Raw genomic sequence first — 13609 nt, forward strand, 5'->3', positions numbered from 1 at the left:
GGATGAGTCGTGGTCACAGTTTGGTCACAGTCAGTGCCCGTAAGGCACGACGCCTAAACCGGCGTCACTCACTGATCAGTGAGGATCAGTGATCACTCACTGGTGAGACCTCAAGCACACTCTTTTTACATTCACATTAGCCGGCATGACCAAAGCTACGGCTGTCCCACCTTCGAATGATGTCACTAGTCTCGATTGACTTTGTGGTGGTTGTTGAGCTATGGTCGATATTTCACAGGTTATGGCTGCGGGTTAGCGGTTGAATTGTATTTTCTGGGCTGGCAGTGGAATAGCGGACAGCGAAATAGTGAGAACGACGCAATCGTGACATATGCGGCGCAGAGTGACTCCCACGCGCGTGTGCGCGCGCTCGGCATTGTTTTGGTCCGTGGTTTTGGTCTGTGTTGTGCGCTGGGCGCTCTCCTTGACAGGTCAAATTACACAAAGATCCATTAATTTTTATTAATTTTGATTTACATACTACCCCTGCCTTACAATTGATCTAAACATTCCTGAAGATAGAACGGTAAGTTTCGCCATACTGCCTTGTCACACCTATCACAATCAACTCAAATTTGCGCGACAATTATCATTCTTCTGACTTTCAATATTTCAATTTGATTTAGCTAAAACATCACATTTATTATGTATTCGTGATTCTAGGATAAATTTGCATCTAGACAAATCTTCCCATGGCTGTTTTCACCCAGAATAAATTAAGCTATCATTGGTCGAATCCCTCTTTTGCGCCATGGCAACAAGTAATTTGACGTCACTTTCCTTACAATTTTGTATCGTCGTTAAATTTCCTCAATCCTGTGACGTCACTTCTTTAACAACTTAGCATCATTCGTAAATTCGCTCAACCTTGGACGGTCTTTTGATGCGCGCACTGCACAGTTCTGGTCAGAAGTGAGAGGGATAGGTTGGTGGTGATGGTAAATAGTAAATAGTGTACTGGTGCTTTTAAATTGGTTTCTAAAAGGAATAAGTATCAGAAGTGAAATCAGGAGGCCTTAGATAGAATATCTTGTGAATGGCTTTTATTAATCCGTCTGTTTTGCGGATGGCGGACCTAAAGTAAATATGTAGATACCCTAAGCGGTTAGTGCAAGCCAGGGACCCCATTTTGGCTATCTCAACTCAAAACTAATGTTAAGGTGAGATGGTCACTTTAATGTGAAAATAGTACATACCTATTAAAGGCTACAGTTACCTATGCATGGATATATTTAATAAACATCCATTTTTTCTTATTTTTAGATAATGGACAGCTCGAATAATCTGAGCGATGTCTTCCTGCAGTATAGTGCATACATGGAAGATGAACAAAGCCTAAGAGAGGTAAGCATTTTGACAATTTTTTTCATGATACCTTCTTCGACTGGGGCCTTACTGCTACATGCTCTCAGCTGGAAAAATAACAATGTCTTGCTAATACTATTGCTCAGTTTGAGTTGAGAGAACATTTTAGTAAGGACTGTTGTTTAAAATCTCGTTGAGCTGCTGGGTGCTAGAAGTGAAATCAATAGCATTGACTGCATCTGATACCATATAGGTATACACTATACATATCTACTCTCCAGACTTCAGATAGATAGGTATAAGACTTATGCTGGCACCTGGTGGCAGTAAATGTGCTTTTAATCAACTCTTCAATTGGTTGTCTGTTGGAAGTTAAATCATTCGGCTGCTGCAGTGAGACAGTGCATCACCTGTTTTGCCCATGTTTGTCAGGAGATCCGCTCTCAGGTCCGTGAGCTGGAGCAGACGGCCCGGGAGATGACCACACTGCTGCAGTCGGTTCACCAGCAGGACGGCATTCAGAACAGTGAGTCGCCGGCTGCTGGCTACTGAGAGACGGCACTGTTTAACAGACCCTTCTGTCCTCTATTTATTATGAATCCTGAACATTGGAAATTCCCAATTGACGCGTCTCAAACTGCCCAATGAATGTTGTTCACAAGCATTCATCATTTCACTCCCATATGATATTCATAGTCTTGATTTTTTTAGTGTTTTGTGTTTGTTTGTGTACATATTTTTTAGTTTTTTTTTCTGAATGAGGGACTCTTAGGACATCCTACTACCTACTTTGCAATTGTACTTTGGCTAAGCAATGGTAGATATGTTTTTGTTACCGATTTCACGATTGTGTTTATGTAGGTAATGCCTGTGTGAGGTTACCAAAATAATTGTTTGGCGTTTTCCAGTTCCTGCCATATGTGAGAAAGCCAAGGGCTTGTACCCGACAATAAAGGAGCATTATGCTGCTCTCTCGAAGAAGGTACCGAAGGACCAGTATTACAGGTGAGCAACTAAATTACAAGTGCATTTGCAAGCAAGTCAATTAGCGCTAGGCCGACCGAATCGTATAGCTAGCTTCCTCGTATTGCTTGGTATCTCGTCGGTATGCCTAATATGTTATATTTAGTTGGTTACCTTTGATGGTGTATGGGGATCTGTTGTAATCAATTTGTGTTCAGCCAGGATCCATTGTGTTGTGATAAGTGTTGATGAAACTTACCGCAATCCTTTCCGGTTTATTACATGAAGTACCTTTGTACATCTAACTATGGCTATAAAAATAGAGGAAACTGGGTTGAATATTATGTCGTTCAATGTAAGGACGACAAAACCAGATAAACAATTCCTGTTGAGAAATTTGTGCCCATAAACCTTTTAGTCACCGCACCAGGTTACCTCTAGCGTCTCATTTAGCCGCATTGCCCGCCGGTCCCGCCCGGGTGTGCTCGCCTGTGTGACGCTGCGCCGTCCGGCAGGTTTCACGACCACTGGCGGTTCGTCACGCAGCGAATGGCGTTTGTGGCGGCGCTGCTCGTCTATCTGGAGACGGAGCAGCTGGCCACGCAGCAGATGGTAGCCGACGCCATTGGAGGTGGGTGCGCTAGTCTCATCTGCGCTAGTGCCACCAGGCCTCCGTTTGATCCGTTCGGTCCGTTCTGGCTGACATCCAGGCATTTATCGACCAGCCGGGCGGCACCGTCCTGGCTCCCAACCGACCGGGCGCCACCATCCCAAACCCTCCACAACCGACCGGGCGCCACCATCCCAAACCCTCCCAACCGATCGGGCGCCACCATCCCAACCCCCCCCCCTCCCAACCGACCGGGCGCCACCATCCCAAACCCTCCCAACCGACCGGGCGCCACCATCCCAACCCCCCCCCCCAACCGACCGGGCGCCACCATCCCAACCCCCCCCCCCAACCGACCGGGCGCCACCATCCCAAACCCTCCACAACCGACCGGGCGCCACCATCCCAAACCCTCCACAACCGACCAGGCGCCACCATCCCAAACCCTCCACAACCGACCGGGCGGTATCGTCCCGGCCACCTTTCAACCGACAGGCCCAAACCATCCGGGCCGCTTTTCGCCATCGCACAGTTCCACTTTGTCTCCCATCCTCGCAATCGAGCGTATCGCGACAATGCCGGCTCGACGCTGTCCGGCCCGACCACCTTATAACAGCCGATCGTCGCCCCCCCCCCACACACACACACACAAAGGACGTGGGTTAATTTGTCCCACCTGAATGTTATACGTGTGTAGCTTCGACTGTGGGTTACTTTAGTCGAAGCTGAGATTAGCTGACTTCACGTTTATTGCCGATCATATTCTGTTGAGTGTTGGCATCTCAAAAGTCAGCTATTTCAGTTCTGAACTTAATGCGCAGTCATACGCGACCGGAGGTTTCTTCCTCCCCATTTCTATAAATGGGCCATATGCCCATATTAAAATCTAGACATTTGGGTGACTAGCATCCATTTATAGATTTCATCACGAGTTGCTTTTCATCATAATTTCCTTTGAATCATCTCGTGTACTCTGCAGTTGCTCTCAACAAGGAGGATGGTTTCATTCTGGACCTTGAAGATTACCTGGCCGGACTACTTATGTTGTCTTCAGAACTGGTACGTATGCTAGGAATTAAATGCTGCTTATCGGTTATGTTTGTACTTTATTGAATCAAGTGCGCATTGCGTATTGAAAATGAACAAAGCAACACTAGTCTATCGAAGCCACACACTGCTGTTCTCGCAAATACCTTTCAACCCAAATGGTTGACCAAGTTATCGAGAGCCCTTTGGTATTGTGCGTTTCGCTATAATGGCTACGTGTTTTTTTTTTGCGGTTTCGGCTCCGTATTTCTTCATACAATTCTTTATTCTCATATCTGTCGTTGTCTCCGTATGACTGCCGTGACGATAGATAACCGTTCGTTACGTGTTTCAGTCGCGGTTCGTGGTGAACAGCGTCACGGCGGGCGACTACCTGCGCCCGTTCCGGGTGGCGCAGTTCCTCAGCGAGCTCAGCGCCGGCTTCAGACTGCTCAACCTGAAGAACGACAACCTACGCAAGCGCTTCGACGGCCTCAAGTACGACCTGAAGAAGGTGGAGGAGGTGGTGTACGACCTGTCGATCCGAGGGCTGAAGCCAAAGCAGGAGACGTAGCCGCTGGCGGTGCGGACGCGGGCGTCCTCCAGTCAGGGGGGAGCGTCTCCACTAGCGTCGTGGGTGGGAACCAGTCACGGCGGGGTCTGTGATCTTTTGATAATGTTCTGTCATAGGTGCGTTGCGCGGATCGGATGTCGCCTTACTTTGTTGGGTTCTTGTTTTAGTGGTTTGTGATGATCTGATCTGTCAGTTCAGCGGTGTCTCGGGAAGAGGCACGCGATGTGTCAGTTGAGTTGTATCATTTCAGCGCGGGAATGGCATGGCTTTGAATAGAGTTACCCATGAACATCATGCAATAGGGAATTGCCATGTACACATCTTTGCATTAAATACATAAGGGATCTATCTATCTTTGAGTTTAATTGTTTATTTTTTATGGCTTCAGCTCATCAAACGTGATATTCATATGCAAGGGCACTTTAGAAATGTTAACAGTTTAATGTTTCAATACAGAGAAAGAATGCGTTTCCTCTTGGATACCTGAACTGGTTTCAAATCGTTCTGCAGTGATTTAAGGGATTGTTAGGCACCTGACTCGGCAACACTAGTCCCCGAGAAAAATGCGGTTGAGATCCGCGGCGGGCACCGCTAAGTCTGTGCACCTGCAGTCGGGTCCCTGTTCCAGACGTGCTCTGATTAATGGGGCGCTCTGCTCTGCGGCGCTAAGTCGGATCTGGGTGGCGGCGGTCCCTGCCACCACGGCACCGGGCCGGGCGCGATTAGAGTCTGTTTGATGCCGACCGCTGCCCTTGGAGAGAGCGGCTGCTGTGAATGTCCCCCGACACTGGACCGGTTTATTCAAACGCGGTTCTGGTCAGACACCTGTTGAAACAGTTTATGATCAGGTAGTATTTTGTATTTGGTGTGCACCAGCAAATTCATGGCATGGCCTTCGCATCGTTTTATTTTAGCTTCTGCTTTCTGCAACGCTCAGCGCCAGTGCAGAGGCTATTTTAGCTTTTATAAGCGCAGCATTTTCGAAGTGCAGGTCACTACGAAGAGATATGCGCTGGATATACACAATTCACATGTGGCCTTGTAATTAAGCTTTGAACATAAAACTCTCCAGGTTATTCAATAGTAATCTCATTGAATGAGTCAACAACGATAAATGGGTAGTTGTCCCGACCAGCGGGTCTGTAACAATGTGCCCCGTCGCCCGCCAGCGGGCGTGCTCCGTTCCCGGGAAGCCCGTCCCGGTGCCCCTCCCATCCCCTGGCTGTCAGCCGGCCGAGCGCGACTAGTGGCAGTCACAGAACACGCAGCGGTGGTCCCTGGCCAGGAACGTGCAGCTGCTCTTGGGGCACTCCTTCACCTGGTCTCGCCGGCACTGGTACCGCTTGCTGGTGGCTGCGGGCGGACAGATAGCAGTGGGTCAGTCGGATAGGCTGACAGTGACGGCCACACAGCCGAGACGATCGCAGCCTTCTAATCAGCTGCCTGGTTGTTTCATTTTTTTTTTCGGTTGCCATTTTAATGATCAAATATGATAGGTATAGGTAGATCAGACAACACACGTCGTGGTCAGTTACCGAGCAGCAATCAGAAAAAGACCCTTTCTCTTGAACTCCAGATGGCGATACCTAGGTATCCCAAACTTGAACGTGCGAGCGAATTCAAATGCTCCATTATTATCAACTTCTCATCATAAAGAACTGAATTGAAATGCTTTCAGTAGTTTGAGTTTGTTGTGGTCTTATTCCTGTAATATTGATATCAAGTGTTCCCAGTCCACTCGATTGTCTTTTTATTCCTATAGAGATGGCATTTACAGCTTGTTTAGCGCTCAGTCACAGTTTTGAAAATTGATTCTTTTAGAATGCGTTGTTGAACCCATTGAAGCATCCAGTTTTCGATCGGCAGGTGTTACCGTGATTGTCTATAGGCATTGAAATAAACATTGTTCTTTGATGGTTTCAGAAAACTCGGGTCAGGAGTTTTAAATTCTGATTTAGGTACGCTTATCAACTGAGGCATCTCCTCGATTCTCTCATCTTGCTCGGACGCAAGTTTTTCCAGTGTGCTTATCGCTATCATGGTGCAAGTAATTATACTCACGGAAGATCGGCTTGGGCGGCGGGCAGGTGTAGGAGAGACAGTCGGCCTTGCCGTTGATGCAGTTGCACTTGAAGCAGAAGCGCCGGTCGAGCAGATACCAGAAGGTGCCGTGCACGCAGTTCTCGATGTTGCCCTTGGCGCAGACGATGTAGCCCGGGCGGCGCTGTTTCAGGGCCTTGGGCCTCAGGTCGGGCACGTAGCCGGTGGGACAGCCGACCCTCTCGGGCCACTCCTCCTGGCCCGGAACCAGCCGGGCTGTCGCAGGTCAAGGAATATGTCAATGGTGGTCACCGAATGGTATCCAGAGTCATCGCTTTTCGGCATGGGCTACCTATCTCGCCAGCTTTAAAGTCACGACACCAATTTATCAAGACATTTTTCACTGTCTGAAGCCATTAGATGTCGAGAAGAGTGCCGACTGATTGTTGATGATTGAGGTTATCAAGCACAGCATATCACTTCCAGCAATCCATAAATATGAACGGCATGGTGTGCCACATCTTGATGTCGGCTCACGGCTGGGTCGGTACTCACCGGGCTTTCCATGCTTGGCGCCGTCCGCGACCAGCACGGAGGCAGCCAGCAGCGCCGCCAGCAGCGCCACGGGGATCAGAGCACGGGGAGACATTGTTGCAGAGTGTGCCCGCACCGGCGCCGCCGCGGCTTATATGCAGAGCCGGTCCGGTGCCGACTCCGGCCGGCCGCCGCTGGGGCGGGGGAGGACGCTGCAGCGGCGGGCAGTGCGGCCTCCCGGGACACGGCGGCTGATCTGGGTGCGGCTGCGCTTCTCCGTCGTTCGCTCGGCTGACCACCGGCTGCGGTTCGCGACCGCGACGGGAACCGACGTGACGCCATTGAACATCGTCCGGTCATGTTCGCGTCGTGTCGCGAAGTTTTGTCGCACCGGCAGACGTGTTGTTCCTCACCAGAATACCAGTGGTCTGTTTTCGCCCTGTTTTGGACAGTAATGAAGACCTCGTTTTTATTTCACTTGATCTTTTTTCAGGGAGTGGCAGATGTTTTGGTACCTACTGGATATCTCGTGGTGGTAACATAATAATGATCAGGTTATTCGGACGTTGTGCCGCGAAAGTTAGTCCTAAGATGACCTCGGGCCAGGTATAAGGTACCAAATGAAGCATAAGGTGGTCATTTGGAATGGCTTGTAATTTGCATGTGTTGGCAGTTTTTATTCTTTATTCTTTATTTCAATTCAACACCAACGGGCAGCATACCCAGTAACAGGTGCATTCATTTCATAAAACTCAACTTGTGTAAAAACTCAACAACAACAAAAACTTGTGAACAGGGTATATTGAATTAGGTTGTGAATGCATTCCCATCCATTTGCAACAATTGCACCCATCCATTTGCAGCTTGGTCTGCAGCATGAATGTCAGCGCGTGGCTGACGGAACTGCTGTCTGCTCAGCACAGCCCTCAGTTATTGGCACATGCATCAATTTCGCCCCATCTTCCACGACTGATTATTGGTCGGTTACAACAAATCTGTGCTTTCCGGCACGAGCTTACACGTGTACTGCGAAAACACGCCGTTTTCCTGCTCAGCTTCGAATTGTCCCCTGCTGATCTGAACAAGTCTACAGGGAGTGTTTTTACTGAGTGGATGTGTCCTAGAGAAAATAATAGCTAAACGAAATGTTGTTGGACATTTGGAGTCAGGGTAATATTCTATATGAAATGTTTCGTGTCTATTGACGTACAACCCAGGAAGGATTTTATGTGAATAATCCGTTGTAGCGCAATAATCGGCGTGCTAAAATGCGGGATTATTTATCACGCTCAAAGGTTCAACATTCTTCACCTGTCACATCTCTCAATGTTTCATGCTGAATATGTATTATGTAGTCACGAAACCTTTCAAGAAGTGTTTTCACCACAATTTTATCAGCATATATCATAACTCTTTACGCTCTCGGTTTTATACACCTTAGCTTGAAAGCAGAAAGCTTGTTATTTATATTTCTGGCTTTGGTCTTCCTTTCGAACACGGAACCGTGGACAGTGCTCGATGGGCTCGATGTTCACATTCAGAGTGATGGTTGATCTAAAAGTCATTGTAATTACCACCGGAAGTTTTTTGCAATGAGTGCACCAGCCCATGAGGACGTTTGACATTGTTAGTTTTAGGATGTTTTTACCCGGTTTATTTGCGAATGGTATATATTAAAAGGATGTGTACATATAACCAGGGGCGCGGGAACTACTTCAGACTGGGGGGGGGCATGCCATAATAGAGATCAACCTAGGGGCTAGGGTACCTCCAAAGCTAGTTTTCTCACCGGTCTTAGGCCACGTATTTTTCATCCCTTGGCTTTTTCAACAAAAAAAAACATTTGCAGAAAAGTGCGGTAATCCGTCTCAAAGTTGTGGGGGCATCGCCCCCACGACCCCCGACTTGGGGGGGGAGCAAGTTGCCCCCACTGCCCCTCCCCCGGTGCCCCTCCCCCGGTTTCCGCGCCTGTGCATAGGCCTGTGCAGTACGCTGTTACTAATCCAATCGTGCGAAGGATGGCGACATCAGATAAACGTGGGTATTGTATTGTGCACCGTATAACCAGTCATGCTACAGTACCTACCGATAAGTCACTATGGACTTTATCGAAGGCCAGAGACTCCAGAGCTGTATAGTTCTCGATCATTTATTTAGGTTTGAGGTAGAAGCATTGCTTTTCAGGTTCATACCAATTTTAAGCAAGCAATTAATTGTAGATGCCTATGACATCACGTATGTTTGATATTTATTTCAGTATTGCGCTACCCATCTTGATCCAGTTTTTATGATACCTATGTTCTGTGGCTATGCTGGATCATAATGGGCTCCGTGCCGAGCCTGTTATTCGTGTTCGACCGCACTCACATTATTTATCATGGTACGAGTCAGCTTTTCTTAACCGCGTTTTTCCCTCTGACATATTTGTGAGTTCACTTTCTAATCTTTTTCATTTGGTGGTAATATTTTTGAACTTCGAGGCAACACCGTATCACCATTTGGAGCTCAGTTATTTTATTTTCTGGTCTTTCCAAATGGATGATGAAATATCCTCTGATTTTTCCTCATTCTATCACGTCAATCCATGCCTCTTTGGCGCCCCCTTTTTCGGGAATCGCTACTTCCACGTCATGGATTATCTGGAGTCGCCGGGTGGCACACCACACATTGACACGATGCACCCACAGCATTGGTGCCTTCAATGGTACTGCGGTTTTCAGTTGAATCGCCGTATTGTTGCTAGCTTGATTGTGTTATTGGCCAGTGCAGTGTAAGATGAATGGAGCATGGACGTCGAGGGCCGAGTCGTCCGTTTTCAGGGGCGCAGCGTGCAGGATGCACCGCTGGTAGCATTTGACTGGTCCCGGGTCCGTCGCCGTTTCTCCCTGCAGTGTGGCAACATCACTGCTTCCTATCTGCCCTTCCCCCGCCCCTTCCCGTGTTCCCCGCCCTCCCTGGGTGTCAGTGGCGTCTAGAGGAGCGCCTGAGATGTTGATCAAAGTCAGCACCCAGAGCTGAGAGTGATTGCACCCTTGAGTGTTGTTGGATGAAGACTGCTGGCAGCGATTCTATGGGATCGGTAAATAGGAACCATGCGCAGTTTCTCAAAGCCTGTAGCACTTCCTCAGTCCCTCTGCCATCCGAGGGATACTCTGTGGCCTCAGGCCTGCTGTGTCGGGCGAGCCGGCGCCGATAAGCCGCACCTGTTAGCTGTAGGCCGGGAAGAGTTATCGCCGATGGACCTCCAGACACCGGTCTCCGCCTCTCAGTCTGTGAGGTGACCCGCCGGTACACCGTCCGATACATATCGGCGCCCGTCCACCTGGTCCCAGTGACGCACGAGCCGACAGAGCGGTCACCCGTGGCGGCGGGCCGTTCGTACAGGGAAGGTACCTCGCTGGGCCATCCGTGCAGTGACGGCACCCTGGGAGACTCCGTCTCGCCCCGCCTGATTTGCATTCACCGTCGGATTACACGGTACTGAAGTGCTTTCACAGGCGTGTCTGAGTGAACCCTGATTACCGATATCGAGTCTGGGTAGATGAGAAGTTGTATATAATAAGCAGCGCACGCAGGCATTTTGTCGAAGTATGGAACACTATAGATCCGGCACTTGGCTCAGGTAGTTACAGGTACGAGCTAGCTCACCCTATCCGCGGTACAGTTGCATTCACAAGATCGATCAGTAGCTCTGTAGTAACTGCGCTGGTGCACTCTCTTGCGTCGTTAAACGCGCAAGTACATAATCGACGCTCCTTTCATGACGCTGCAATTCTAAGAAAAGTTCACCGTAGGAAGATAGATTGCACAATGCATCTTACGACTGTCGGTACTTAATCTCCCGATAACAGCTAAACCCACACTGTTTTATGTTCTGCCTCATGAATAATCAACGGTCGCTAACAAATGCGTCTTAACCCGCGCCCCGTAGGGGGGGGGGCCGAAACGGCCCCTCCCGGTCCTTTTCCGTCGATATCTCCTAAACGGCTGGAGATATCGCCACCAAACTTTCAGGACCCCTCTGGGCATCAATTTTACACATTGTGACCAAGAAATTTTTCCAGATGCTATGATAGGTCGGCCACAAATGACGTCAGAATGACGTCATGTTCTGTCATTTTCGACCGAAAAAAAGACCTTCGCGAGAAGACCTGTCAGGCCTACAGCTTTGAAGATAAAGAAAAATGATCAGACATAAAAGGTGAAGAATTGACATGGCTACAAAACTGCTATCTCGGATTTTTGAGATTTTTGGGTTTTGACCCCCAAAAATCAAAAAAGCATTTTTTTGGATATATTAGCCAAGGAATCAAAAAAGTTTTTTTGATTTTCGAAAAAAACGGAATAGATGTGATAGCACCTACCGTCTTCTATCCACATACCAAATTTCAGATCGATACCTCGTTTTTTCGCCAAGTTATAGCGAAAAAACTGTTCAAAAATGATGACGTCAAATTTTCAAACTTAATTTTTGGCAATTCTAGACCTCGTAGAGCAGAACAAAGACCACCATTAGACTCCCCGTGACGAGCTGCAGCGAATCGATACCCATTTTATGCAAAAATATCAACTTTGAAATTTGACCTAATTTGACCTGACCTTGACCTGATCTTCACCAAAATGTGACCCAGGCTGGCCCCAAAGGCTGCCTAACCCACATAATCGCATTTGTCATCTAAAATGGACCATAAAACATGTATCACACGACATTTTCATATTGTGACCCCCGGGGACCTGATCTCGCTGTGACCTGACCTGGTATCAGTGACCTCAGATAGCAAAGTATGTGTTTGACGAACAATGTACCATCGATGGTTTTCAATAAATTACCAATTTACTCGATTTCACAACACATCTCTTGAAATGCCTGTGAACGGTGAAAATCCGACCTTTGACCTGACCTGTGACGTCATCGGTTTGACCTAGATCAATGAAATTTGGTCACAAGGTAGTTCCCCGGTGGGGCTATCGAACAACGCTTTAATTTTGAAAATCGGCCGGTAAATTTCCGAGATCTTAGGGGGGGCCGAAACGGCCCCTCCCCTATGGGTGGTAGGGTCCGCCGATAGCCCTACGGGGCGCGGGTTAAGCGTTCTTTCGAGTTAAATACAAATGGATGATGCCACGTGAGCATTGCATTTATGCAAACGCGTTCATATTTTGTATACAAGCACCATCCCGTTCAATAACAACGTTGAATTGATAAATTGCTCGCACCTTTTTAGCTAGACTGCGACATGCGTACCTACCTACCTAAACAGTTAACCATTTGACTTAATATCTAGAACGCCCGAGTCTAATGTAATTGCATCATTTTTGTGTGTTGTAATCACGGACGTATAAATAAACTGGACCCGCAACCACCTCCATTCAGGTGAAGCCGACAAGGCGCCATTTTACGTTGCCAAAAACCCGTGCTCTGAAAGGTCATCGAGCCAATACAATTGGAATTGCGTCTAAACGGATGATCGGATCGAGATGCTGGTGGTACCGTTCGACGGGTAATGCTTTGAGGCAGGTGATGATGCATGTCACAGGTCATTCGGTGTCACGTGGCGCGTGCCACGTGCCGACAAAGTCAGGTAGAGCAAAAACCTTAGAGCGACGCTCCAAATTAAACGGTGGGCGGCACAGGTGCCAAATTTACAGGTCACATGTCCCGGTGTTTGACCATTAACATATGGTATGCTCCGCAGCAGGGGGTGCGGAATGCACGCGCCAGGGGCGAATAACATGTTTTGAGGAGGCATCCTCCGATTCCGGAAAACTTTGACCTAGGCACACCAAATTTGGCACACTGACACGACTGAACGAGCGCTTTAAGGCGCTGTGCAAATAGATGTGCTGGGGTACACGGTGCACGTGCTGTGCACGTGCAAACCTTTTGATGTTGCACTCTGTGTCACATATACGGGCAGAGCGGGTAGCGCTAGCAAGCTCAAAGTGCTAAATTTACCCAGGCCAACCAGAATGTATTCCCGCATAGTTATTGAGCATATCCATCTCCTGGTGGACCCGGAAGGTGCGCTCTGCACGTGCAAAAATTATCCGCGCCGGGCGGTGGGGATGCTTGGACACCCCATGTAGATTTATGTAAATATCTCGAAAACGGCGTTGTGGAGCGCCGCCGTTTTTAGCACACCCTTTCATGCATCTTTTTCACACATGCTGCATAATTTTCAGACCCAGGTCACTCAAGGCTAGGTCACCAGGTTACGTCCAAGTGGCCTTACCCTAGGAAAAGTTATAATGCCCATCATAGCTACACAGACTGAACAATCGGTCTAAAACGTTGGCAGCGATTACCAAGAGCACCATATATAGGGGAGAGCGGGGCCAGTTGAAACACGGGGTCAGATGAAACATGGCTTTATTTTCAACAGTATGCAACATATGGCGTTGCCGACACCACTGCACATCCGCGCTCGACCACTTCATTTGCCAACGGCGTTTGGGCGGCAAACGGACGGTAATTTTAATTTGACACTTGTTTTTGTGTTTTTGAGGGGCGTTTGGGAGAAATCGTTTTCATGAATATTTTGTGATATCTCATATAC

General features: G+C 48.2%; 2 protein-coding genes across 6 annotated transcripts; one reads left to right on the forward strand and one right to left on the reverse strand.

Moving 5' to 3' along the window:
* The first annotated feature begins 306 nt into the window (after window positions 1-306).
* LOC122382851 (translin-like) lies at window positions 307-4826 on the forward strand. 5 transcript variants are annotated; one of them, XM_043368711.1, is made up of 7 exons: window positions 307-526; window positions 1264-1344; window positions 1738-1831; window positions 2214-2310; window positions 2784-2899; window positions 3858-3937; window positions 4260-4826. In XM_043368711.1, the coding sequence occupies exons 2-7, from the start codon at window positions 1267-1269 to the stop codon at window positions 4476-4478; spliced, it is 684 nt and encodes a 227-aa protein (XP_043224646.1). In that variant the 5' UTR covers window positions 307-526; window positions 1264-1266; the 3' UTR covers window positions 4479-4826. The 5 variants fall into 5 exon arrangements, with proteins under 5 accessions (XP_043224646.1, XP_043224645.1, XP_043224643.1 ...); XM_043368710.1 differs by having other exon boundaries at window positions 344-384; XM_043368708.1 differs by having other exon boundaries at window positions 359-526; window positions 2781-2899.
* Window positions 4827-5322: 496 nt separating this feature from the next.
* Window positions 5323-7565, reverse strand: LOC122382852. Its single transcript, XM_043368712.1, has 3 exons — window positions 7074-7565; window positions 6540-6794; window positions 5323-5831 (listed from the first exon to the last, which is right to left on the reverse strand). Exons 1-3 carry the CDS (start codon window positions 7165-7167, stop codon window positions 5722-5724), a joined length of 459 nt encoding a protein of 152 aa, XP_043224647.1. The 5' UTR covers window positions 7168-7565; the 3' UTR covers window positions 5323-5721.
* Window positions 7566-13609: the final 6044 nt, after the last annotated feature.

Source organism: Amphibalanus amphitrite, unplaced genomic scaffold (assembly GCF_019059575.1).
Source record: "Amphibalanus amphitrite isolate SeventyFive unplaced genomic scaffold, NRLGWU_Aamphi_draft 000148F_arrow, whole genome shotgun sequence".
Lineage (NCBI taxonomy): Eukaryota > Metazoa > Arthropoda > Thecostraca > Balanomorpha > Balanidae > Amphibalanus > Amphibalanus amphitrite.